Below are 26,800 nucleotides of genomic sequence, written 5' to 3'. Positions count from 1 at the left end.
TTTTATATAAAAATGAAATAAATACGTAAACTGATAGTTAAAAACGTTTAAAAAAATGAAAAAGTTTAATATAATTTTAATTTTATTATTAATTGTATGTTTAAATATTGTTTTGTGTCAAGAACATCATATTTTAGGCCCACCGAAAACTAGAAATAATAAAAAACAACAAGATGTTGACGAAGATGATGAATCAACATCATCTTCATCGTCGACACGTCGTGATCAGTTAACTGATGAAGAGTTTATTGTTTTAAAAGTTATGTCTGCACCAGATTTAACTAAAGAACAGGAGAAACGAAAAGGTAATAAATCATTAATCTATCATTTAGAATATTTAGATCAATAATACAATCGAACTTGGATTAAACTTATGCTACCTGGGAGAACCTTCCAGTTCTGCTTCTTTTTCTACGGTTACGCTTACGGTTCTGGAAGGCAAAACCTGGAGTGAAGTCAATAGTCTGGCCAGCAATCGTGTTCGCTGGAGATCCCCTAGGGATTAAAGGAATTAAGTCAAGTCACCTAGGAGAACATTGGCGTTATATAACTGCCTTAATATACACAAACAAAAACAAGCAATGAACAAATTCCATATGGCTAATATATTCACCCGATACTTTGCAAGCACTAGTTAACTTCCCTGCTCTTTATTTGGGAAAATAAAACTTTAGTGATAGTTCAAGATACCGGGAATTTATTAAGGCTTTTTATTTTTTCTCGTTATATGAGCCCAGGTGTGAAAAAGCATTCCTTTAAAGGTTTTCAAGGATAACTTTTGGTATCTGGTAATTAACCTAACTCATAGTTTTCTCGTTTACTCAGTTTCGACTACATGTACTGACTGATATACTTCTATCTATTAGGATCCACTTTATCTTTGTGGAACTGAATTTTTGTTTGTGGTGACTGAAATATAGTTATTCGAATACATATTACATCTGTCGCTGTCTTTGACCTTTTTATTTGAAAAACGAGGAAGATATTGATTTTAAACAGCGAACACGACATTCATTGACTGTTAGGTGGTACGAAGTTCGCCAGGTCAGCTAGTGAATTAGATACGATTTTGTCATTAAATTGCATCAGCAATCGTAAATCCAATAGTCAGAGAAATCGTAATTCCGCAATCGAGTAGTAATACTATCGGCATTCTTAAAATCGCTCGACATTTGTTACCTACTGTTATAATATCATAATGTTATGTAAATAACATTTAGGTGATTCTTCAGAGAAGAATGAAGATAATTCCATTGATTCAAATTCGAAAGATGCAGAGAATGTTGCCTTATTAAAAGATGGTGCCTGGTTAACACGAATGGTACAAGAAATGAGTGGTCTTCAATATCATTTAAGCGACGACGACCTGGATAAAGATTTAACTGATATATCAGATTCTTTAGATGCTGATGCAATTGATTCAGATACCGCATCATTGTTATTAAATGATAATGGGGACGAAAGTGATCAAACACCGCCAGTGGTATTAACAGCCGAAGAAAAAGAAATTCAACAAATATACGACAAAGGAATGTCAATCTTAAATAAAACAAAATCAGACAAAGTAGCTGCATATGCTTTATTATCCGAAGCAAGTGTTCGTGGGCATAAAGATGCGCGAGCCGCTATAGCATGGGCACATTTGTTTGGAAATCCATTAGATCAAAATCTTCAACTAGCCAAAGAGATGTTTACTTCTCTAGCAGATGAAGGACATTCTGGTGGACATATGGGAATGGGATTTTTATACGCCACTGGGATTTTAGTGAATGTTAGCCAAGCAAAAGCATTAGTACATTATACACTAGCTGCTATTGGCGGTGATGTTTGGGCACAAATGGCAATTGGTTATCGTTATTGGTCTGGTGTAACAGTGACATCGAAATGTGAAAAAGCATTAGATTTTTATCGTAAAGTTGCAAATAGAGTCGGACAATCAATATCATTTTCGGGAGGTGCAGCCATACAACGAGTACGCTTACTTGATGAATTAGAGAATGGTTACACATCGGGAGTAGTTGATAACGATTTAATTGAATATTATCAACTGTTGGCTGAAAAAGGTGATATTCAAGCACAAGTAGCCCTGGGTCAATTACATTATCAAGGTGGGCGTGGTGTCGATTTAGATTACCAAAAAGCATTACATTATTTTACGCAAGCTGCTAATGCAGGTAATGCTGTTGCTATGGCATACTTAGGTAAGGTTAGTATGATTTTTACAAATTTAATATTTTTAAATAATTTATAAATAAGATCAGAATTTAAGGGTTAAGGGAATTCCTTCGTTCTTTTAACAATGGAAATTAAACAGAGATACAAACTTTTATGATTTTAAAACATAACCGCAAGCTTTTCAAACCCCAAATGTATTTATTTTTGTAGTAAATTTATAAAAGTTTATAAAATAAAATTATGCAATTTTAGATATACTTGGATGGAAGCGATGAAGTGAAACAAGATAATGAAACAGCCTTGAAATATTTCCGAAAAGCAAGTGAATTAGGGAATCCAGTTGGACAAAGTGGTCTTGGATTAATGTATTTATATGGACGTGGTGTTGATAAAGATTATCCAAAAGCTTTAAAATATTTTACATTAGCTGCTGATCAAGGTTGGGTTGATGGCCAGTTACAATTGGGGAATATGTATTTTAGTAAGTATTTAATCGACAAAAAAAAAAATATTTATTGTATTTGTAAGAAAGTAATTATCTTGTGCATGAATGTTCCTAGATGTGTTAGGATACTTCTGAGTTTTCGAAGAACTGAATTGTCTGGCACTGAATAGCAAAGTCAAATCTCTTTACGCCTGAGCATGCGATTCTATAATATGATGCTTCGTGGTTTTTTTTTTAAATAAAAATGTTTAAGTCCAGATCTACCTTGCTTATTTTGCGGAAGTCAGGCGCCAGATTAAGTTTTCCATAGCCACAACTAAATAAATTTATTAATTGTTCCCACTATATGAATTACTTACTTGGAAATATCCTAGGATCCTTCTTTTTTAAGAAGTCAATGAACTGTTAGGAGGACTCATTGAGGATAGTTCTGTGTCACTTCTGATTTCAATTCGATGTCTTGTCTTACAACCTTATTTGCTTATAATATAATCGATTAGCAGAAAACATTTCTGCCTCTTAATGATGGGTGTTAGGACTCGACTGTTGCCTTTTTTCTTATCCTTTTTTCATATTTTATTAATAATTTTGTTTATTTCTAGATGGTATTGGTGTTCGTCGTGATTATAAATTAGCAAATAAATATTTTAGTCTAGCATCACAATCAGGACATGTGTTAGCTTTTTATAATTTAGGACAGATGCATGCTGCAGGCAGTGGAATGATGCGATCATGTCCAACCGCAGTCGAATTATTTAAAAATGTTGGTGAACGCGGTCGATGGAGTGAATTATTAATGCAAGCACATGCTGATTACAGAGATGGTCGTTTTAATGAAGCATACATTCAATATGCATTATTAGCGGAGCTAGGATATGAAGTAGCACAAAGCAACACAGCATTTATGTTAGATCGTAATGAAGTTCCAATGTTATCAAATGATGAAGCATTAATACGTGCATTATTATATTGGGGACGAGCAGCTGCTCAAGGTTATTCACCTGCTCAAGTTAAATTGGGTGATTATCATTATTATGGTTTGGGGACACCAGTTGATTATGAAGCCGCTGCTCAACATTATCGTCTAGCTTCTGAACAACAACATAATGCTCAAGCAATGTTTAATTTAGGTTATATGCATGAACAAGGTTTAGGAATGACAAAAGATATGCATTTAGCTAAACGTTTATATGATTCTGCCGCTGAAACAAGCCATGAAGCTAAAGTTCCTGTTGCATTAGCATTATTAAAATTACAATTGATGTTTAGTTTACAATCAGTACAAGATGTAAGTTATCATATTTTAAATTAATTGATGCACTTTTTCTAATTTCCACGAGAAAGAGACAGTGATATATTTTATTACAAATGTATTATTTTTTATGAGAGTCGTTAACTTAAAAAGGAAGGGTAGTTTACCAAAAAAAAAAATAGTGATACCAAATTTTTGGCTACCCTGTACATTATTAAGAAGTTTTAAATATACCTACGTAATTTTCAGAATAAGCAAAACTTCTTATAAAGAATGACTTTTTTTCTTAAAATGCAAAATAAGAAAATTTACAAGTATAGTTACCTCTATCCGGGGACACACTATATATCACTCGTTTCAACTTAAAGAAATTTATCAAAAAAAATTATGAAACTTTGTCAAACGCCTTTCATATTTGAAGGAAATATTTGTCAAACGCTTTCGACTAATATGTATAATGAATTTATATGATAGTATGACAACATGTATAAAGGATATGTTAGAAAGGAGACCCTAAGAATACTGAATCTAAAAATTGTTTAATGATTTTCAAAAACTTTTTTTTATAGAGTCCAATGGCAATACTATTAAATTTAAATGAAACGTTAGGTTCCGATTGGGATATTTACTTAATAACATTATTATCAGCAATATTGGGTATGATAGTGTACTACCGACGACCGCAGCCTCAACCATTGTTACAGCAACAACAACAAAATGTACAACAGCAACAACAAAATAACATACAACAAGGTGTATTGTAACAGTAAACAAGTCATGTAATATTTATTTCATTCTTATTAAATATAATTTTTTTGTTTTACTATTTCGTCTTATTTATTACTGTGACATAAATTAATTCTAAATTCTAGAAAAGGTGACGAAAGACTCCAGGGACTTCTGAGACACTGCTGCTCACGGTCGATGAAAATTAAAGTAATACTGTATTTTGAGTTTCTAAGATTTAACTCTGAAGATAATCTTGTTTTTGAAAAGTTTTCTGACTCTTCGTCTATAAACATTCCTTACGCTACTTTCAATTACCATGGTATTCCCATACATGTTTATTTTTAGAAATTTATTATTCGAAATAATTATAAGTATGTGAACATTTGGCTAAAGTATTTAATTTTTGTTAATTCAAAATTTTAAAAGTATTTTAGGAATAACAATTATTAAGAAAAAATTTTGAACTAAAAATGTTATAAAAGGTTTAATGTTTGAAATGTAAGTATTGCCACAATAATCCACTAAAAATGGTCACTGACTGCAATTTATACTGGGTGGGGCATAATAGCTATTTTTTTATTTTTTATTTTTTTTTTTTGGTAGTACTCTGTCCTTAGAGAATGAATGAAGGGTTAGTGGTTTGTTGCCATATACTCCTTAACTCAAAGCATTATTTTCCCAACTATAATAATCATAATGAAGTTGTCATGTGGACGTAAAAACAACGTTTTACGTCAACTTCCACGCCGATGAAATCTCCGTTTTAATAACTGAAATAAAAGGTTGGTTCGGGTTCAATTCATAATGTATTGCAATAAATCCCACATCTTTCTCTTTTCCAATAGCCGTGTTTTATACCTCACCCTGCATTGATATTTGTTTAATAAGCTGGGAAATTTTGCATTATTAGTTAATTATGATTTGAAATTTTTTTCTACTTGCAATCTATGCTTGATAAAATGAGTTGCCAATGTACAGTCGAGTTATTTAGGAAAGCTGATTTCCATCTGCTTAATTTCCACCTTTATTTCCAACACCAAACGAAAATGTTTGTTGGGAAAATCAGGTTTCCAAAACGCACTGTGCGCCTCTTTTTATAAGAAAATATAGCTATAGTTTTTAGGAATTTTTTTTAGATAAATCTATTCATCGTTTTATAACACACATTGGTTTTGTAATTATATGAAATGAATAATAATAAAAATTATAAATATAATAAAAAAAAATTAAAAAATAATAAATATAAAAGAATAAATATTAAGAAACTTTATAAAAAAAATTCAAAATTAAAAAATAAACAATTTATAAAGAATAATAATTATGACGATGAATATAAAATACCAACAAACAGATGCAGAAGTACAAATACATTGAATAATGAATTAAAAAAATTAATTAATAATTTATTTATAAATAATTGGTTTGTTGTGCTAATATTGAAAACTATATTCATATCATTCATATTTTATTTTACTTTTCTGAATGGTTATTTTAAAAATGTATTCAGTGATCTTAGTTGTAACGATAATAATCAATTAATTAACGAAGATCAGCATATTAATATTAATATTGATGAAGAGGTCAGTCAGGATTATGAAGATTATGGACAAAAACATGAATTCCATAATAAAATTATAAAAAGATTATCAAATTCGTTAACAAATAAAATTTATAAATATGTAAACAGCATCAACTATCAGAGGGTACCTCATTTTTTATAACAATCATTGAGTTTGGTACATCGATACAGATGATAATAAATTTTCAAAATTTGCCGTACTGGAATCGATATTAAATTTGTCGCCGTGAGTATACTGGCACATGGTTAATATTTTATGTTTATACTTTTTAGGTATGGAATAAAAAGAATACAAAAAATAAAAATATTTGGAATTACATAAGTCATAATGCAGAAGCAATTTATATATTTATATCAAATTTGTTGAGAGTATTGTTTAAAAAATGTTCACATTATTTTATTTATCGTAACATTAATCTATTGCTGATCTTCTATTATTGTTTGTGTCGTAGAAAATCAACTAGATCACAATATACGTGCAATCATATTGTGTAAACTAGTTCATTATTTAATATTTGTATCAAATATCACTGACTTTATTATATTCACTAATTTAATTTATCAAATTTATTTTATTTCGATATCGTTTCACCCATGGCTTAGAAATTCGAAAAATTTGAGGCGTATTCTAGTATCACCATATGATTAGTCAACAAAACAATGGCAAAAATTTACCATTTTTAATGTATCAGCCGTTAACTATAAATTAAAAAGTTTGCAGCGCTGTAAATAAAAACCTATACATTATACAGAAAAAAATATTAAATAAAAGTTAAAGAAAATATCATAATCTACGAAAAGGATCTATTCTATTTTTATCGTACGACGCACGATTCACGAGATATTTGATAAAACGTCTTTTTCGAAAAAATGGTGGCTGAATCTTCCCTCCCAACCCCGAATTAACATTCGGAAGACACCCGTGAACATATTCCAACAAGGAAATCAGTGAGTATTGGCACCCAAATATCGATAATCCCCGATATTCAGCTAATTAATGAAAAAATGTATAAATATGACTAATTTATTTAATTAATTTTAAAAAAAATTACAATTATTTATACAAAACAAATAAATACTTTATTAATGGTGATTATAGAATGCGAATAAATAATCAATAACCTGTGTATTAAAATGATGACCATGATGGCTTTCAGCTTTGCTGGTACATGTTGGTCTACCATTTAAATATTGGCATTGATCAAATAAATTAATTTTATCTGATGTCCACCATATATTTTGAATATTATTTTCTAAATTAATTGTGTTCACTTGTAAAATACCAAATTCATAAAATTGACCATCACTTGTGACACTTTGTATTGTTATTGGTTCGGATATATCTTCTGTTGTTTTATTTATTAGCTATTTAAAATAGAAAAGTCATTATTAATTTTTTAAATTATTGTGTCGAGGACAGACCTAGAAAGTCAGTTGCGGCACTTATCCCTCTTATTAAGGTTGTTTTCTTGCTATAGGCAGAGTGTTCGAAAATTTTAAATTTTTTTCTTTTTAAGGATATTATAATACAATTACCATAAAAATTTAAAGTCGATGACTGTCTCTAATTCTAGATATACTTAATTCAAGTTCGAATAATTAACATGCAGAGCATAGAAGAGGTTGTGTTTTAAAACTAACTGAACATTGATGTATTTGGTCTGAGTTTAAAAAAAAAAAATTATTGACCGCTTTATTGTTGATAAACTGTCGAGAAACGACTATAGTTAGAATATTGAAGAGAGATAACTATATTAACAAAATTTTAAACATTTCGTACACTATATATTGTATGAGTAACACTTGAGTGGTACATAAGAGGTAAAAATAACACATTATTTCACAACAAGCATGTATAAATATTCTTATCGTGCATATAGTCCAAAAATTTTTACAATATTGTAGTGAGACAAACACCTTTATTATAATTGCGGCTTGTTTTTAGTCAATCAATGATTGTTTTAAATTGTTTTTGGATAAAGAATTAATTTCAGCCTTTGTGATAATGGTTTTGATACATACATATGATAAATACTTACATTAAATTGTTGCACATATGCCGAAACAGTAGCATATAATTTCATTAACGTTCGACTTGTGATTTGTTCATCAGTAACTTCCGTTTCATATAAATTATGTACATTACATTTATTATACGACACAAATAACGTATGTGGAATATAATTGGCATTATTTATTGCTAAAAAATAATATTAATTACTTAAATATAATAATAACGTTATTTGTAGATAATAATCAGGGTGGCGATTAAAATGTTCTTACAATTCAATTAATCTACGGAGGTCCAATGTTAAATTTGACAAATTGCTATCAGAAAACAAATTGCAATTGTTATCTTTCGTAAAACAACGACTATAATATCATTAAAATCAAGGGTTTCTGCAAACTGAAGGTTTGTGAACCTATTACTCATAACTTCACAAAATATCAACTTTAAAATCGAAGAAGAAAAAAAAAGTTATAAACAAATTTAAAAACGACTATTTTCGCTCATTTTTTCAAGTTTTCTCGGCACCTACGCTTTAAATCGGACCAGACGTCAATCGGTTTTTAGAGATCTATAACATTCCTATTTAATTTTTAGGCTAACTTAGCCATTGATTAGTCGTAAACTGTGATCCGTTTCGCATGTAATTATTCAACTATTTCATGATAGTATGTATGTGATTTTAAGGCTAATAACACGTCTATAACACAATCAGAAAATTTTTTAATAATTTTTCCTGATTGAGATTAAATTTACTTGAAATTTTCAGGTTTTTTAGTCGATCGCCACCCTGACCTATATAATAAATAAACAGACCAATACTTACGATATATATTACGATTAGAATCATAATAAAATGTTGTTGGTATTGAAATATTACATTTTAATGGGTATATTGAATTATTATTAGCTTGTTTTTGATCTTTTTGAGTTTGATTATTTAAAACATATTGTTGATAGTCAGATATTAGTGGTGATAATCGTTGATTCGATGTTAATAATTTATCAATATTAACATCTAATTGATATAAAAGTGAATCTTTTTCAAATGATGTTAATATTGTACCATTATTTAATAAGTATTTATTTTTATTTTCACTAAATGTTTCACAGATTTTTAATAATTTTGTTGTTAATAGTTCTCTAAAAACAATTTAAATTAGATAGTAAGAGGGCCCTCAATTGAACATCAATTATTGCCATTTTCGTGATATAGCGATTCAAAGAATTGAACAAATTATTTTTTCGTAATACATTTTTGAACCGTTATACGAGTAAAAATATGAGGACTTATTTTTGATGAACCAGCTTCTTCTTCTTGGCGCTGTCTTTTCACAGCACCAATGCTACTCTTTCGAGTATAATTTTTTCAACACTGCACATGAATTTTTACAGATGTCTGGTCTTTCAGGTACTCCGAAAATTCACCACCTCTTTCAATACTTAAGACTAACAGTATTTTGAGGAGTAAGAAACCTTTGGAACGAGGCAGGTATACGAGCATCACCACGCTGACAATTGAATGGAAGACAGATGTTACTCAGGCCATGCTACTAAATAAAAATAGGGACGGAGTTCTTTACGTTGATTTATATTCTAAAAATTTTAAAATTTGTATGTATAAGATATAGGGACTCATATTTTTACTCGTATAACAGTTCAAAAATGTATATAAACGTGCATATTACAAATAAAATAATTTTTTTAATTCTTTGAATCGCTATATCACGAAAATGGCAGCACTTATGAAAAAAGGTGCAGAGACACATTTTGTAGCAAATTTAATGGACTACAATTTTTGCTGTCAAACTCACCGTTTTGCTGAAAAACGCGAAAAACTTATTTTTGCAAACTTCCCTCCTCAATAAAATTTATTGCACAAGAGGGATTGATGGGGACTTTTCACAATTCATTTATAATAGTATCCAGAACATTCATACCAATTTTAAGCTCTATGGGAATTTTTGTAACCTTCAAAGTGTAATTTGACTGGATAGTGTTAAAATTAACTTACATTTTACGTTGATAACTAATACCATATTCTCTAGGGAAATTCCATGCAGGTCTTGATGGATCCTTCTTTACAGGTAACTTAACTTGTTCACTGTCATATAAATGTGACGATTTAATTGCATCTTCTACTTGTTTATATAATAATTGTTTACTAATATTAAATTTCTCTTGTTTATTAGATAATAATTTATCTAATACATTCTGATCAGTGGTATCCAACTGTAATGTATTTAATAAAACTTTTGCTTGTTCAACTCCACCAACTAGTACATTCGAATCATTAAAAACATGACAAATACGATCTTGTTTTTTCAAATTATTTGAAGTATCGTAATAATAAACTGATTTTTTATTGATTTCTTTGAAATCTACTGTACTCACTCTAAAAATGATTTAATGCACGTAATTAACACATCATGTATGAATTTAATTAAAATAACTATATCAAGCTTACTTTAACAATTGTTCTTTATCTTCTGTTTCAAATAATTGTTTTGGATCTTCGATTTTGATATCATTTCTAATTTTTAATAGTTCATTTTGAATATCTTGTGTTGTATCAATTGGTGTACGTTTTCCTTGGATAATCCAATGTTTCTTAAACATTCGACCAATATGTTGCCGATATAATACTACATTCAATCTCATTTTTAATTACGTATCGTTAAAATTTTTAGTATTATTTACTTCAACTTTAATTTTACTGTTACCGTAATTTTTAATCGACTTCAAATGTATCATGTATGATACTAGTTGCACCTAACCTTAAATAAAAATATATTTATTATGTAAATATATTTTAATAAACAAAATAAAAAGAATTTAAAAATTATTAAATTTATAAACATACTTCTTCTTTTAGTAATTATTTTCTTACTTTTCAATAATTGCTTAGTTATATCATTTTCATTTAAAAACTAGCTGTTACCGCCCGCTTTGCCGAGCGATTCCAAATTCCCAACTCCTAAGTTTGAAATCATTTGAAATCGTATTAAAAGACAAAAAATTGAAGTTTTGTGAACCTATTAATCGTAAATTAACCAAATACTAACTATAAATTGAAAACGAAAAAAAGTTATAAACAAACGACTATTTTCGCATCCAAATTGGACTTAAGATGGGGGTTTTTGAGATCTATAGAGTTCAAATCTATAACTTTCCCATTTAATTTTTTTGCATTAGGTTAGATTAGGTTAGGTTACCTAACTTAACCTACCAGATGTCAATATAAGGGGTTTTTTGAGATCTATAGAGTCCAAGTCTATAACTTTCCCATTTATTTTTTTTTTTTCATTGAACCTCAACTTTTTTTTTTACAAGAAAATCGTTTTTTTGAGCTTTGGGAATTGTTTGATAGCAATGTTCACCTCAAAAACTGTGCGTTAACTTTCTGTAGATGCACTTGTTCGTTATATATATTTTTCTATGATACGAAGGAGATAGATAATTTATCCTTTGTCATATAAAAAGCAAGCGTATTTTAGTTCTATGTTGAACTTCTTTCAAATTATCATTTTACTTAAATTGTATTGGATGTGTGTACACTACAGTCATGTAGAAAAACTAGCAACTGTCAAATTAACGCCAAAGTACACGCAATGTTGATTTTTGCGTATATCGCGGAAATTTTAGCGTCAATTAAAGTAGTTCGGCTGTCATATGACATAGGCAAGTTAGATAACTACTTTATATTCATTGAATTTAAATCTAAATTATAAATAAAAATAATAACTGTTGTTAATTGCATAGAATTGTATAATGTTCTATGGTTTATTGTGATCAAAAGACTGAACGATCATTTACCGCAAAAATTAGTGAACATTCATCATACTTGCTCAAACAGCCGAACTACTTTAAGTGTACGTCAATTTATCAGTTGACGTAAATGAAGAATAGATAACACTCATCCTCGAATACATCTAATAATAAAAAATAATATATTTATTTAAATATTTTATTTGTTGGTACAAAATAATTCATTTTACAGAAATCATCTTCAACTAAACTCAGAGATAATACATCATCTCTATGACCATTCTATGACTAAACTGGAAATAAAATGGCGTTAGAAATTACCAACCCAATAATTTTCTAACTAATTACTTCAATATTTATTTTCGAATTTTCGTAGTGGTACCGTAGTTTTAAATTCACCCTGCTCCTTGCAGGTAATGGTATGCGTGTTTGGTGTTGCAGTGCTAAGTAAATATTGTCAATAAAATCCAAAATATTGCAAATAAAATAAAGTATAAAAATAGTGGACAAATTAATATTTATATGATCGAAAAGTATTCATTTACAATATATTAATGTATTTCAAGTGCGTTAAAATCTAATTAATGAACTAATTATAAAATTGTTTTGACATTTGATTGATTAGAACATTAATAAATATAAAAAATGGATAAAATAACAGAAGTTGGGCATAAAATGCGAGTAAGTAAATACTTAAATCGATTTAAATTAAATAAAAATGCGATATTTTCAATAATCTAACGAATCGTTTTTTTTAGTCGGCGATCAAAGCAAAATTAATTGAATTGGGTTGTTATGTCGGTCAGTATTTCAACGAATTTTAATTTTATTTATATAATTATTTTAACTCATTATTGATTTAATTTAGATGATGAATTACCAGATTACATAATGGTAATGGTTGCAAATCATCGAAGTAAGGAAATGATGTTAGAAGATTTACAATTGTTTCTTGACTCGAATACACAAATTTTTGTGAATTGGTTACACCACGTCTTACAGAAATTACATGAAGTTACTGTCAGTAGCATTGGTATGTGATTTTTTAATGTCTTAATTTTTAATTAGCAAATAAGGGATAGCTGACTAAGAACCTAGCAACAGTCTCATAACCAAACAAACAATGTCGATTTATTTATTTGTTTATCCTTGCCTTCTTTCACTTCAAAACGGAACTTTAGATCGGCATGTTTTATGTATACAAAGATAGCTGAAGGTCCGGAGAGCAAGTTGAAATATTTTTATCTCAAAAACACATTCCAATCCTACAAGCTGTTTTTTAGTTTTTGAAAAAGGCCACAGAATTATGCCCAGCTGAGAATAAAAAGTTAAAAAATCAATGAACTCAGTCTTTTGAAACTAACTTCTCTGTTTTATTTGTGTAACCACGCAAAGCTAAACATAAGGGGTAAACGGAAATACCAAAGAACGCGAGATCCATCAGCACTTAGGTGCTTTTTTCTTATCTTAGAATTAAATTCAAATATTGTTCCCACATATTTTTTAATATAAACGTAGTAAACACTAATCGTATCCAAAAAAGGGTATATTAAAAGACTAGGAGCAATAATATTCGACGAAATTTGAAAAATTGACATGAATTAGGATCTTCCAATGTTTTGTTTCTAAGAAACAGATTTTCAAAATAAAGAATTTATTTTATATCAAGTATGATTCAAACAGATCTATTGAAAAATGTTCGTTTCTGCATTCTTCTTGAAAGTGAGAAAGACGGTAAAGTAAATAGTATATTTGTGGTGGAGGGAGAGGTAGTTTGTTTAGTAATGGAGTTTGTTTAAGAATAGCATTCTTAGTCGTCATCGAATATAAAATAAAGCATTCCTTTAGCATAAGTTATCCATGTTTAAAGGATGCTGTTTTTATTACTATGACACCGCGAGAGTGTTTTAATTTGAAATTAATTATATTTTTTTACTGTGGATAGGTTGAAAAAATCTCAAAAATTCATAATTCAAAAATAGATTAAATATTATGAAAATAGAATAAATTATTTATGTTTTAAAACGAGTGTGAGCAAAATGCTCATTTTGCGAGTGCTGACGGGTTAAATCTCTTCTAATGCAAGATCGACCCGTGTTAATTCATATCAATTTAACACAGTTCGGTCTTTTTTTGGTAACTCGCGTTAAAGAGTGATATCCTTATAAAATTTGATAACTGTAAACCTTTACAACTTTTGAACAAATGATAATCTACGAATAATACGAACAGTTTAGTATTTGGAACAATCGTCTCTGTTATCCCCATAATTCACACTCCCTGTGTTGGTAGCCCTAATAAAATGGGTATTTGCCAAATAATTAACTAAGTTGCATAAAATATCTTATCTTACAGATATTCCCAAAATAACTAAGCAAGAGGCACGTTTAAAACGTAAAATCGTTGAATCGAAAAAAAATAAAACCAATGAGAGTTTAATTGATGACGAGTTAAAAAACTCAACAAAACATGAAGTGAAAATTAAAACATTAAAAACAGAAAATAAAACAACGCCATCCTTAACAGACGATTTACCAATATCAGCCAAGACAATCGTTGAACGTCAACGTCGAATCTCATTGAAAACTAAAGAACAAGAACCCGAAAAAGAAACAATCGTTTCAGATAACAATCAATTAGAATTAGCTGAAATAGAAAATAAAATATTAGAAGCAAAAAATAAATTAGCTGAATTAGAAAAAAACGATAATGATAAAAATGTAATTGATGATGATGAATTTATCAATATTGCTGCACATGATGATGAATTACAATTTGATGATGATAAGGACGATGGATGTTTAACGCCACCTTTATTAGAGCATCATCAATCATCACTTAAAATGAATAAAACAAGTGAGAAGAAAGTATCGATATTAGATCGTTTAGGTGAAAAGAAGCAACATAAACCAATAACATCTGTAGCATCATCATCCAGTGAAAAGAAAATACGGTTATCGGAAATCAAGAAGATTGAAAATGAATTATTATATGGAAGTTCAAAGTCAAAAGAAATGCACTCAAGTTCTAGTCAAATAAATTCTAAAAGAGATTTAAAAAGAAAATCTGTAAGTGTAATATTTTACCTCTGAGAAAAATCTGTTTAAAAATTAGTAGTATTCTTTTTTTGATTTAATCTTTCCTCAAAAAATTTAAGGGTGCTCATACACGATAAGAATTGCAATATTTAAACTTTTTTTTTAAATATTTAACTTTTAAATTAATTTTAGAATGTCCACGAACGTATTGGAATAATGTCATCAATAGTAAAACCAATATCCAGTAATAGCAACAAAAGAAGAAGGGAACAACACACCGATGATGATGATGTAGATAAAGATGCGGATACAACAACAACAATATCCAGTGTTATTAAAATAACACCTAGAAATTCAAAATTAACAAAAAATAAAATACAACCAAATAGTAATTTATTATTAAAAGCAATGGCTGATGCACATAAATCTATTAATATTAGTAATATTAATAATAATAATAATAATAAACCTACAACGAATTCAACAACTACTAGCACAGCAATTATTACATCAAGTGACAGAAAAAATATTAATAATAAGGTATGTAAGATGGTTATGTAAGACCTGAAACAAAACTAATGTAAAAAACATTCTGTTCCATCTCCCCTAAAATTTTCAGAATTGATTTAGCTCAGTCCAATAAAAAAAATCAAGCTTTTTATTTAAAGTTGCCTTGGTGCTCGTACATTCTTGAGAAAATGGCAAAAACGCGAATTTCTAACAAATCATTCAAAATCGTATATTAAGGGCGTTATCACAGATCATTTTAAGCCGATATCTCAGAAGAAACATATCGCTGATCCTAAAATAAATCATGATATATATATAAAATTGTTAATACCCGCTTCACCAAATTTTCTGGATCTGTGCTTGCTCTTAATACTCTGTCAACTACTATATTGATTGTGAAACATTTTAAAATTAATAATTTTATAATTTTTATTAAAACAGAGAACATTAAATGATACATCGAATGAAAATAAAAGTAAGAAGAAAGAATTATACACATCACATTACAATAAAAATAAAAAAGATATTAAAACGGATACCAATAAAAAATTAATTCAAAATATCATTATTAAAGTAAATACAGCAACATCGAATGTTACTGATAATAATAGTGATCATAGTAAACAAGAGGATGATCATGATAAACATATTAATAAAGATGTTCAAGATGAAGAAGAAGAAGTTGAAGAAGAGGCAGAAGAAGATGAACAATTAATATTACCTACTAGTACTACAAATGATCATGTTCAACATGAAAAGTAAGTACAATTTTTATTTCAGTATTTCTAAGAGCTCTAATTTGTATTGATATCTGACATATGGGCGGGGCTAAAAGAACATGGCTGACATAAAGTGACAAATTTTAAAAATAACATAGCAATACATACTCTTTGTGCAATTTTTCAATATGAGAATGATTAATATTAATGAAATTTGTTGTTGGGTCAAATTATGAAAACTCAGATCTGTATTCGTATTGGTACGACTTTGGCAATTTTTCACACAACACTTTACTTTTCTCGTGCTTTTAAATTGAGGTAAATACTTTCCAGACGAAATAATTTAATTTTTATTATCAATTATTTATTATTGTTGTAATTATAACTTGCAAAAAGTAATCAACTCCAAACTTTTCAATGCTCAACACTAACAGCTGTAACTTGAAATTAGTTTCTACTTTGACAACCAGGTGTCATGTCTCCTTTTGTCAAATCCCAATAAACTAGAAGTTATCTAAAGTCTTAAACATTTTCGCCCTAAAAAACCCCTGCATACTCATTTTCATGAAAATCGTTGGTGCCATTTCCAAGATCGTTGATAAATTACTCGTTTATAATATATAAGATTTATTGTTAAGATAGGGACACTTTGGACATCAAAATAATCGTTTAGTATTGTTTTTTGTTTTATTTTTCGTTCAATTTTTTAAAATCAAGTTCATGCGGTCATTTTTTATCAAATTCTACGACATAAAGCGTATATGAATTGTTTTATTGAATAAAAATATTTTAATATATTAAACTTGTAATCAATTTTTAGATCAGAACCAAAACAAAGATTTATAGTAACATTAAATGGTGTTGATGAAAATAAAATATTTAAAAAATCATTAAAAACAAAAATAAAAAAAGCAGAAAGTGATAATGATAAACTACTAACAACAACAAATGATAATGATAACGATAATGATATAAAAGAAGAGGAATATATTAAAAGGGTTAAAATTAGTAATGATGATATAGATGATAAAAAAATAGAAAAGAAAAAGAAGAGAGCACCATCACCAATAACATTCAACGAAAGTGATTTTAACACTAAAACAAATTCCTCATCAGTTAGTACAACAGCAATTGGTACTGCAACAACCATATTAAAAAAACAAAATAAAAACGATGAACAACGTGAACATAAATGTAAATATTGGCCTAGATGTAAATTAAAAGATGGACATTGTGATGGTAGGCATGAACCACCTGCAACATTACCACCAGTTGTTGTGAATACAAGTCAGCAACGATGTAAAACGTTTCCATTATGTAAATATGGACAGCATTGTTATTATTTACATCCATTATGTAAATATAATTTACAATGTACGAGTCTTAATTGTATTTATAAACATACAAACAGGAGTGCAATACAAACGCAAATACCACCATCTATAGGTAAGTGGAAGTATTTCATATCGATATACAAACTGCGAGAGTTAGAAACGAAAAAGAGAGTAAAATTTGTTAGCACTGGGCATGGTAAGATATGAGTACTTAATATTAGACCTGTTTGAAGTTTAGTGCAATTTTTCATTACATAGATTAAGCTTCTCCATCGTTTAATTGTATCAGTTTTCCACAACATTTTAAAGAGTAATAGATTTTACTTTACAAAAAATTCACACGTCAAAGAAATTTAGATACATTTGGATCTCATTCTTCACGAGAAGGATTGATTACTCTAAATTTGCGATTAAAACATATAGAATAATGCCCAAAATAACTGATAATAGTCCTAAGTTAAAAATTTGTTTGTTAACACTGAGCAAAGGCAATCACAATCATATCAAAATATAACTAAGTGATCATATTTTAATATTAAATTATTCGGTTAAATGTTTTTAGCATCAACAGTGGTTGCAGTACCAGTTCCAGTAACAGTACCCATACCAGTGGCAAATAAAATATGTAAATATTATCCAAAGTGTACAAATGTTCAATGTAAATATATACATAAGAAACCAACATCGTTACCAATACCATGTCGATATGGACAATATTGTTTAAATCAATACGAGTGTAATTATGATCATAGCATTATTAGTTCTAGTTCTAGTAGGATAATTAATTTTAGTTCATCATCTATGATTTCTAATAAATATAAATTAAAATGGAAATCAACATTATAATCGTAATTAATATATAATCATCTATTCTTTGTTATATAATCAAATATATTATTTAAAGAATTATATAAAAATTTATATTTATCATATTTATTTGTTAAAACATAATAATATTATTAAGTTATTTGAAAATAAGATTACAACATTACAAACGGTTTTTTTTTAATTATTAAATTGGGTGAAATGGTTTATGACGTTGGGGGGATAGCTACATTGCCAGATTAACTCATAGGGCCCCTAGGAAATACGAAAATCAGACGATTTATTTATTTATTTATTTTTTTTGCCATCCTAAATCAACATGGGGCCTATCCCTTGAGTGGGGCTCTTCATAAAATTTGTCTTTTGTCCCTCTTTCTTGTTACTTTATGTAAATCAAATTGGCACCACCTTGTGGCAAACTTCTTACAATTTTTCCCGTGGCCCAAAGCCAATGCAGAGCCCCTAGGAAGTTGCCTACTCCGTCTACTGGTTACTTCGTAACTTGATAGCACAATTAATAAAAACTAGTAATGATGTAATTTCTATTTGTATTAAAATGCGAAAGAGAAGGGGCAAATAAAATTTAAGTGGTTATTAAAATCAATATTCGGTCAAAATTTCTCCTTGAGAGAAAAATAGATTTCGTGGACCGAAGACTTTGAACATTTGTAATTTATATTAATGCGGCACATTGTATACTTAAATAAAACTTAAAATTCGTCCAGAAGTTTAAATTAATTTTTTTTACTATAAATACGTATTTCTATTACATTTTAGTCAATATCAGTACGAATTAGTATCTAATCGTAAGTATTCTTTTGAAATTTGGACTCTAAAATATATGCTACTCGTCATTATTTTTACACTATCACAGTCAGAAAAAAAATTACAATAAGCTAATTCATTGTAATCACATTCATAATTAATTTTTGTATTTGATTATATTTAAAAAATTGCTCTCAACTTTGAGCAGATCGTTCCAGATGTTTCTTTTGTCCTCTCGTTAAAATTTTAAAATGTTGGAAGAATTTGACACTTTTGCCAATTGTATATTATTAATAATATGTTACTTTCACTTCCTGCTTGTCCCCATCGACGTCGTATGCTGTTATATCTTGTATAAAAAACGAAATTGGGCAATTAAAATATCTTTTTGATTCGAGACATTGAAAAAGATCCATCGACAAGGAGGATTTCATTATGTTTTAGAAAATCATCAATTTCTAATATTAGGAAATAAATTTTAGTATAACTTTGAAATAAAATTATACACAAGTAGAAATTTTTGCGAAGAATATACTACAAGTCGTAGTTTGCGTCATATCTTACCGTTGATTTCACATGGTTCTCATTATTGATTAGCTCGAAACAAATGCAATAATATCTTCTGTAAAAAAAATATCGTTTCAAAATTCGTTGTAGTATAGTGATCTTATTTTGAAATGTTGTTTGCCTTTCAATTATATATTATAAAATATAGAGTTTCGAAAAATTACGAACAAACTTAATAAGTGATAAAACTAATTAAAATAAATAAAATAATTTAGAGAAATTGAGTCCGAAAATTTTTTTGTTTTTGAGGTACATGTGTATGATGTACATACTTTTCAAGATATTTTCATAATATCATAATAAAAACTAAGAGGGAGGGGTACCGCAAATGAGTCTCTACCACTTAAAAAAGAAGTCCTCTGTTCCCTCTTTGACCACAAGTGACAGGTTGATCGCGAAGGCTAGAATTCTTCGGATAGGAGACTATTTTCAACAGATGAAGCTATAAAATTCTATCGTGAACAGTTTCGGACCCAAACATTCTGAATTTAACGCCCTGCAGGTTTCTACATGTGCAAATATGAAGGTGGTAGTTCAATCGAAAGTATTCAGTCAAAAGCCCCACCACTCTTCTGAACTGTGCTCTAGTAAAGTTCAGGTGAGTACAGTTGAATGGCCTGGTTGTAGTTATGCACAGTTGCATACCTACGTAAAGTTCCAGGAAACATACTTAGGCTCTTTGAATACTCTTTTACTAATAACAAATAATACTTTTAAAGACCCGTCATTTTTGAGGATTAATGTTGTTGGTATTTTTTCCGTATTTTAATTAGTTTTATCTCCTGTTAAGAAATGTTTGCTGTATTATTCTGAACACTCTGTATGTATCACTAGTCCAATATACATTATATTGATTAATTAATTAATTGATAAAATGTACAACGTGTACATTACTTAATAAATATGTACAAGTGTACAATGTGTACAGTATTATATGTGTGTAACACTTTATATTTAATAGATAAATAATGTTCCATTATGTTTGATTTTATTCAGTTTCTTACATTTAGAATGAAGGTGGAGATATAACAGCCCTTCATTTCTGACCCACGAAAACTTTTACTTTTAAGAAACCTCTCTCTATCACCTGTGGCTGTCTCATTCTGTAACCACAAAATTTTAAGCGAGATCTAAGATTTAATGTTTCTTGAAGGCCGAACGTTTACTTGATTCAGCCCTTTAGCCCTTCTTAAGAGGTTTTCAACTAAGAGTGGATTTTCCATATATATCTCCTCCTTGATTCTCTCTTTGACCCACATTTAGGAGTGAATTCACTGGTATTTCCACGATAATAGTCGATATCAAGACATATCAACTGACAGTTAAAGCTTTTCCAGATTTGTGACCATTCTGCCATAAGATCGCCAATATTCGGAAGAGAGTGTTGGAATAAAGCGAAAAACACTTGAGAAAAAAAAACATTTATTGAATAAATATAAAAATACAAAAAAAATAAATAAATAATAAAAAATAAATAAAAATCAAATATTAATAACCGCCAGATTGTGGTGGACCGTATTGTTGTGATTGTGGAGGACCATAACTGTATTTATTGTAGACTTCAGGATAATGTGCTTCACCTTCATATCTTACATCTGCATGGAAACCACTTTTCCAATCTGCATAATATGTGACAATTTGTACACGACCATCTGGTAAGTTCACACGGTATTCACCGTGGACAGCATTTCCATCACTTGTTTCTTTACGTCCATAATCATTCCCGCTGTAATCATCTTTTACAGCATATCCAAATTCGTATGATTTTGGCTAGAGGAAATTCATAATATTTTAGAATATTTACACTTCCTTCATAAAATATAAGATAAAATTCGTCGAATATTCATCGTTTAATAAGAGTCAGGCATTTGAATATAGAATTTAAAAATAGGATTACCTCGTCGAATAATTTTTGTTGCCATAATACAATGGCTACCTTACGTACAAGGGGGGTAGTTATTACCTGAACGCATTTATTCTTTGAACTGTTCTAAATTTACTGATTTATTTATTAGTTATTACCTGAACGCATTTATTCTTTGAACTGTTTTAAATTTACTGATTTATTTATTATTTATTAGACTAGGAAGAAGATACGAAATTTGAGTTTCACTTATGGCCCGGACATGGACCTAAGCATAATATTTGAATTGAGCCAGTTACGTACCTCATGATTGTCATAATGATCATCGTAATGATGATGATCATGATCGTCTCCATATGAAGATTGTTGATATTCTGGGGGTCCATACTTAGCTGGAGGTTCTGATTTACTTGATTTTATTAAAATAGTCATGAATAATATACTAATTAAGGTAATCATCTGTAAATCAAACAATAATAATTAGAAAAACATCATTCTGTTAATTAAACATTATTATCAATCGTTGATAATGCATTTTTTACACCAAATCAAGGGAAAAGTTTCGCGTAAATACATTTCTAGAATAACTTAGACCTAATTAACACTTGTAAACCGATTTAATGTGTTCGTAAACAAGGAAATGATATATGTAAATTAATTATAATTATTAATTTTATGATAATTTATAATCTTGATATTTAAAACTATATGAAAGAGAGGAAAAAAGTTTATAATCTTCACTGTGGTCATAGCTATTAATTAAAGCGTATATTATGTTACATCATTTTTGTGGTAACATTATGTAAGAAAATCATCAAACTCAACAATGTTTTTCCAATGTCTTTGAAGTTTATCCTGAATTTATTTCTTTTTGTACACAAGACCAGTGCCGTAACTAAACATCTTCCGCTTTCGACAGCACACAAAACTATCTTTGCTTAAGAGATACAAAAGTTTAATTTTTCAGAACCAACTTTTGTTTCAAAAATTATTTCATAAATTGAATGAGTTGCTACAATTTCAACTCAAATTCACATAATATTTCATTTATTATTATCCCTATGATATTTTATGTAATTAAAAATCAAACAATCTTAATAATTAATAAACAGCTCAAAGATTGATAATAATTAGGCATATGCATAATAAAAAAATTAACTCCGTTAGTTATTATTTTCACGTGTTTTAAATTTTATTTTACTTAAGTATGCCTAAGGTCTATTTCAACGCGGTTTTTTTATTTGCAGTTTTCTAAGTTATATGAAAATATAATCTGTATAGTTTGAAGATTGCTTACACTTTCATAGAAAAAAATCGTGACATGTTTCAGTCGATATGGTCATTATTAAACGGTTTAATTATATGGTTATATTGATATAAACATGTCACGATTATTTCATGTAAAATTTTGAAAAATGATTAATTATTTTTAGTCCATAAAAACTTCAGGGTTAATCTTTCACCCCTTATTAGGTAAATCGCCTCTATCCATAATATTGACATTTGAAAACTGTAGAAAATATGATAATGTTCTTTGTAAGAAATTGAAAAGTAATTAATAAAACATAAGGATAACAAATGAACTTGTAATAATTTATTTTAAAACTTTTTCTTTTTATTTTCTTTCACCCCCTTCATAGATGATTAGTTACGGCACTGATAAGGCACACACATAAACACACCAAACGCACTTTCGTAAAATAATTAAATTTTTTTTGCACGTTTCTGATTATCAATTAAAATTTCACAATAATTAATAAAATTAAATTAATAAACAATGATAAATAAAACACACCTTATAATTAAAAATACAACAATAGTACAACATTATGATGATTATTACTGTAAGTTAATTGTTGTATTGTATTGTTTGTTGTAGATTGTTTTTTTTGTAATAAAAATTTCATCTTATATACTAGCATGCCATGGTAAGTAAAAATAATTATAATATTACACATAAATATTAAATGAAACAAAATGTAATCATGGAATGGGAAATGGTTTGAGATTGTGATATTTGATGAGATCAAATCAAAAGAGATGAGATGTTTTCTGTTGTGTTGTGTTCTTGTGTGATAGCTAAAATTGTAATATTTATGTTACTATTATAGATATATTATACAGGCTGTATGGAAAAACGTTCGTGGAACGTTTTATACATTTGTATCTGGATAACGGCTTTTTGAGTTGTCAGTTTGGTCTTGGAATGAAAGCTTCTGTCTTGATGTCGGTAGTAAATTTCAATTCGAGTTTAGCTTATTTCTTATATTTAAAAGTGGCTGCATACTTTGCTTTTCATAAATTGTTTCTCTAACCACATTTTTTAAGTTTCTTTATATTTTGATTTTACGACCTAGAGAATAAGAAAGAACAAATAGCTATAATCTGAATATTCCGAAAAGACAGAATAAGGTAATATCCAGTGGATGATAGATAACAGGACAAGCAGGGTGACAGAAGGATTTGGATGTGGAAAAATAATAAAAAATGGAAGGAATGATGGCATGGAAGGAGGTCTCAGCAAAATGAGAGAATGTTCTTCGTGGACCAGAGCTATCTATAAAATGAAGCACTACCGGGTTTTATTATTTAATTGTTAATTTAATTTTAAGACTAATTGGCCATTTGTGTCATTAGGAACTCTATTTCGATTGTCGTTTGTTTTCCTTCTATCTTCAAATCATTCAAATAATTTCATGTAAGTTGTTAGTACCTGTCATAATCACGCATGTCTCATATTTCGAAACATTCATGTTCTAGTAGTAAATGTTATATTTCATTTAATTTTGAACATCTTTTTAGGAGAAGCGGAGCTTCATCCTTCGGGATGCAGTTCCTGTCGAGGCAATCATTAATTACCCCGACTTATGCGAAATTTTCTTATGAATGTTACATTTTTCCTGTATGAGAATATTCATTATAATCCAATTTTGTTTATCCAGGCAACGGCCAAATGGGTAATATCAACTTAGAGCATCTTACATACAAATAACATCGATCTTATCAGCTAGTGGTGATAACAAATACAAGCGCCTATTTTTTGTCAAAGTACTTTGGAAACATTATGTATATCATTGTGGTAATTACCGGTAACATTATGGTAATATTTACTTTTAATACTACCAGTTGTTTAGTCATATAAGCAGTACCATAACCTTAATAATAAGTTACAATGCAGAGTTTCTGAGATATCACAATGTTCGGTTCGATTTTAGTTCGTATCTCAAAAAATATTCGACCAGTCAACAAATGCACCCGATTTTTGTACTTTTTGAGTCAAAATTACCTTATATACGGAGTTTGATCAGAATTGGAGATACAAAAAATTTCTCGATTTTTTGCAATTTTTTTAAGGGGTACCCCTTTGAAAAAATCAAGAAAAATGCAAAAAAAATTTTTGTTTTGGAATTTGATGAAACTCGGTAGATGGGGTAATTTTGATCCAAAAAGTATAAAAATCAGGTTAATTTAATGATTGGAAGCAGAGTTTCTGAGATATCGCAATATTTGTATCGATTTTTGTCCGTATCTCAAAAACTATTCGACCAGGCAACAAATGCACCCGATTTTTGCACTTTTTGGGTCAAAATTACCTTATAAACTGAGTTTTATCGAAATTAGAGATAATAAAAATTTTTCGATTTTTTGCAATTTTTTTAAGGGGTACCCCTTTGAAAAAATCGAGAAAAACGTAAAATATATTTTTGTTTGGAATTTGATGAAACTCGGTAGATGGGGTAATTTTGATCCAAAAAGTATAAAAATCAGGTTAATTTAATGATTGGATGCAGAGTTTCTGAGATATCACAATATTTGTATTGATTTTTGCCCGTATCTCTAAAACTATTCGGCCAGTCAACAAATGCACCTGATTTTTGCACTTTTTGGGTCAAAATTACCTTATAAACTGAGTTTTATCGAAATTAGAGATAGTAAAAATTTTTCGATTTTTTGCAATTTTTTTAAGGGGTACCCCTTTGTTAAAATCGAGAAAAACGCAAAAAAAATTTGTTTTGGAATTTGATAAAACTTGGTGGATGGGGTAATTTTGAACCAAAAAGTATAAAAATCAGGTTAATTTAATGATTGGATACAGAAATTCTGAGATATCGCAATATTTTGATCGTTTTTAGTCCGAATCTCAAAAACTATTCGACCAATCGTCAAATGACCTCGATTTTTGTACTTTATGGATCAAAATTACCTTATATAGGTACTGAGTTTTATCAAAATTGGAGATACAAAAAATTTCTCGATTTGAAGAGTTGTGAAACTGCTTACGCAACTAAACCATGACTACTGTCTACTTCTTTAGTAGATAGACACTTTTATCGTTAAATTAGAGACTAGAAGATACAAAGATAAGTAAGTATACATATAATAGGATGATAGAATGTAATATAGGTATAATGTAATATTGTAATATATTGTTTGTAATGTAATGTAATGAGTATTATTTAAGTGAATGGGTAAAAAATAAATTGTTATTTAGAGAAGATCCATCTTTTTCTTATAATTTCTTCATCTTTTGTTTTATTTTGTACCCTATTATATATACTTACTTCTGTTATATTACATAAAATACTAAATATGTATCATTTTGTATCACATAATAATTTATTATTATTATTATTAAATGCTTTCATAATTATAATCAATTTATTCAACACAAAAGACCTTCTCATCAATGAGACATTACTTTTTAAACACACTTTAAACAGGTTGACTTGAAATAATAAAAAACAACTTATTTAATAACTGTAGGAAATTACTTTTCACCCAATTTTAATAGTCACGATTGTTATTAAGTGGTGCAAATCGTAACTTCATATTGTATTAGTAATCTAACATTTTAAATCGTTATAATTACTTGAGTATATAAAATGCTAAATTACAAATATAAGGGTAGGTAACAGATGCAAACAGACGTATCGATTTTTCTTTAACAGTAAAGATCTTGGTCAAACAAATCGTACAGGAATGCATGAAAGATTCAAACCATTTAAAGAGATAATTAATCAATATGTGTTTTAATAAATGATAAGGTTGGAGCTAATAAACCCTCAGGCTGAAATCTGAACATAGCAATTAAGAAGACAAAGTGAATGTTTGAAATTTATATTTTTAATTAACATTAAGTATAAATATTTATTTAATATATTAAGTTAAATTATTAAATCTATAAATTTCAAATTTTATTAACCATAAATTGAATAAATTTG

General features: G+C 28.6%; 4 protein-coding genes across 4 annotated transcripts; 2 read left to right on the top strand and 2 right to left on the bottom strand.

Moving 5' to 3' along the window:
* The first annotated feature begins 40 nt into the window (after positions 1-40).
* Positions 41-4,698, top strand: LOC123291403 (protein sel-1 homolog 1). Its single transcript, XM_044871677.1, has 5 exons — positions 41-305; positions 1,221-2,206; positions 2,428-2,656; positions 3,223-3,908; positions 4,442-4,698. Exons 1-5 carry the CDS (start codon positions 56-58, stop codon positions 4,634-4,636), a joined length of 2,346 nt encoding a protein of 781 aa, XP_044727612.1. The 5' UTR covers positions 41-55; the 3' UTR covers positions 4,637-4,698.
* A 2,565-nt stretch (positions 4,699-7,263) lies between these two features.
* LOC123292515 (39S ribosomal protein L37, mitochondrial) lies at positions 7,264-11,168 on the bottom strand. The gene is made up of 6 exons (XM_044873229.1): positions 11,052-11,168; positions 10,656-10,960; positions 10,203-10,583; positions 9,015-9,331; positions 8,220-8,380; positions 7,264-7,545 (listed from the first exon to the last, which is right to left on the bottom strand). The coding sequence occupies exons 2-6, from the start codon at positions 10,847-10,849 to the stop codon at positions 7,264-7,266; spliced, it is 1,335 nt and encodes a 444-aa protein (XP_044729164.1). The 5' UTR covers positions 10,850-10,960; positions 11,052-11,168.
* A 1,209-nt stretch (positions 11,169-12,377) lies between these two features.
* On the top strand, positions 12,378-18,403 carry LOC123292514 (zinc finger CCCH domain-containing protein 14). The gene is made up of 8 exons (XM_044873228.1): positions 12,378-12,637; positions 12,715-12,757; positions 12,825-12,989; positions 14,312-15,024; positions 15,187-15,534; positions 15,946-16,262; positions 17,044-17,669; positions 18,120-18,403. Exons 1-8 carry the CDS (start codon positions 12,602-12,604, stop codon positions 18,401-18,403), a joined length of 2,532 nt encoding a protein of 843 aa, XP_044729163.1. The 5' UTR covers positions 12,378-12,601.
* A 2,799-nt stretch (positions 18,404-21,202) lies between these two features.
* On the bottom strand, positions 21,203-23,437 carry LOC123292513 (pro-resilin-like). Its single transcript, XM_044873227.1, has 3 exons — positions 23,374-23,437; positions 21,882-22,037; positions 21,203-21,484 (listed from the first exon to the last, which is right to left on the bottom strand). The coding sequence occupies exons 1-3, from the start codon at positions 23,404-23,406 to the stop codon at positions 21,203-21,205; spliced, it is 471 nt and encodes a 156-aa protein (XP_044729162.1). The 5' UTR covers positions 23,407-23,437.
* Between the last annotated feature and the right edge of the window lie 3,363 nt (positions 23,438-26,800).

The sequence above is a fragment of the Chrysoperla carnea genome, chromosome 2 (genome assembly GCF_905475395.1).
Source record: "Chrysoperla carnea chromosome 2, inChrCarn1.1, whole genome shotgun sequence".
In the NCBI taxonomy this organism is placed as follows: Eukaryota; Metazoa; Arthropoda; class Insecta; order Neuroptera; family Chrysopidae; genus Chrysoperla; species Chrysoperla carnea.
The sequence above is the reverse complement of the archived record's forward strand: the minus strand, read 5'-3'. Positions and strand labels throughout refer to the sequence as shown.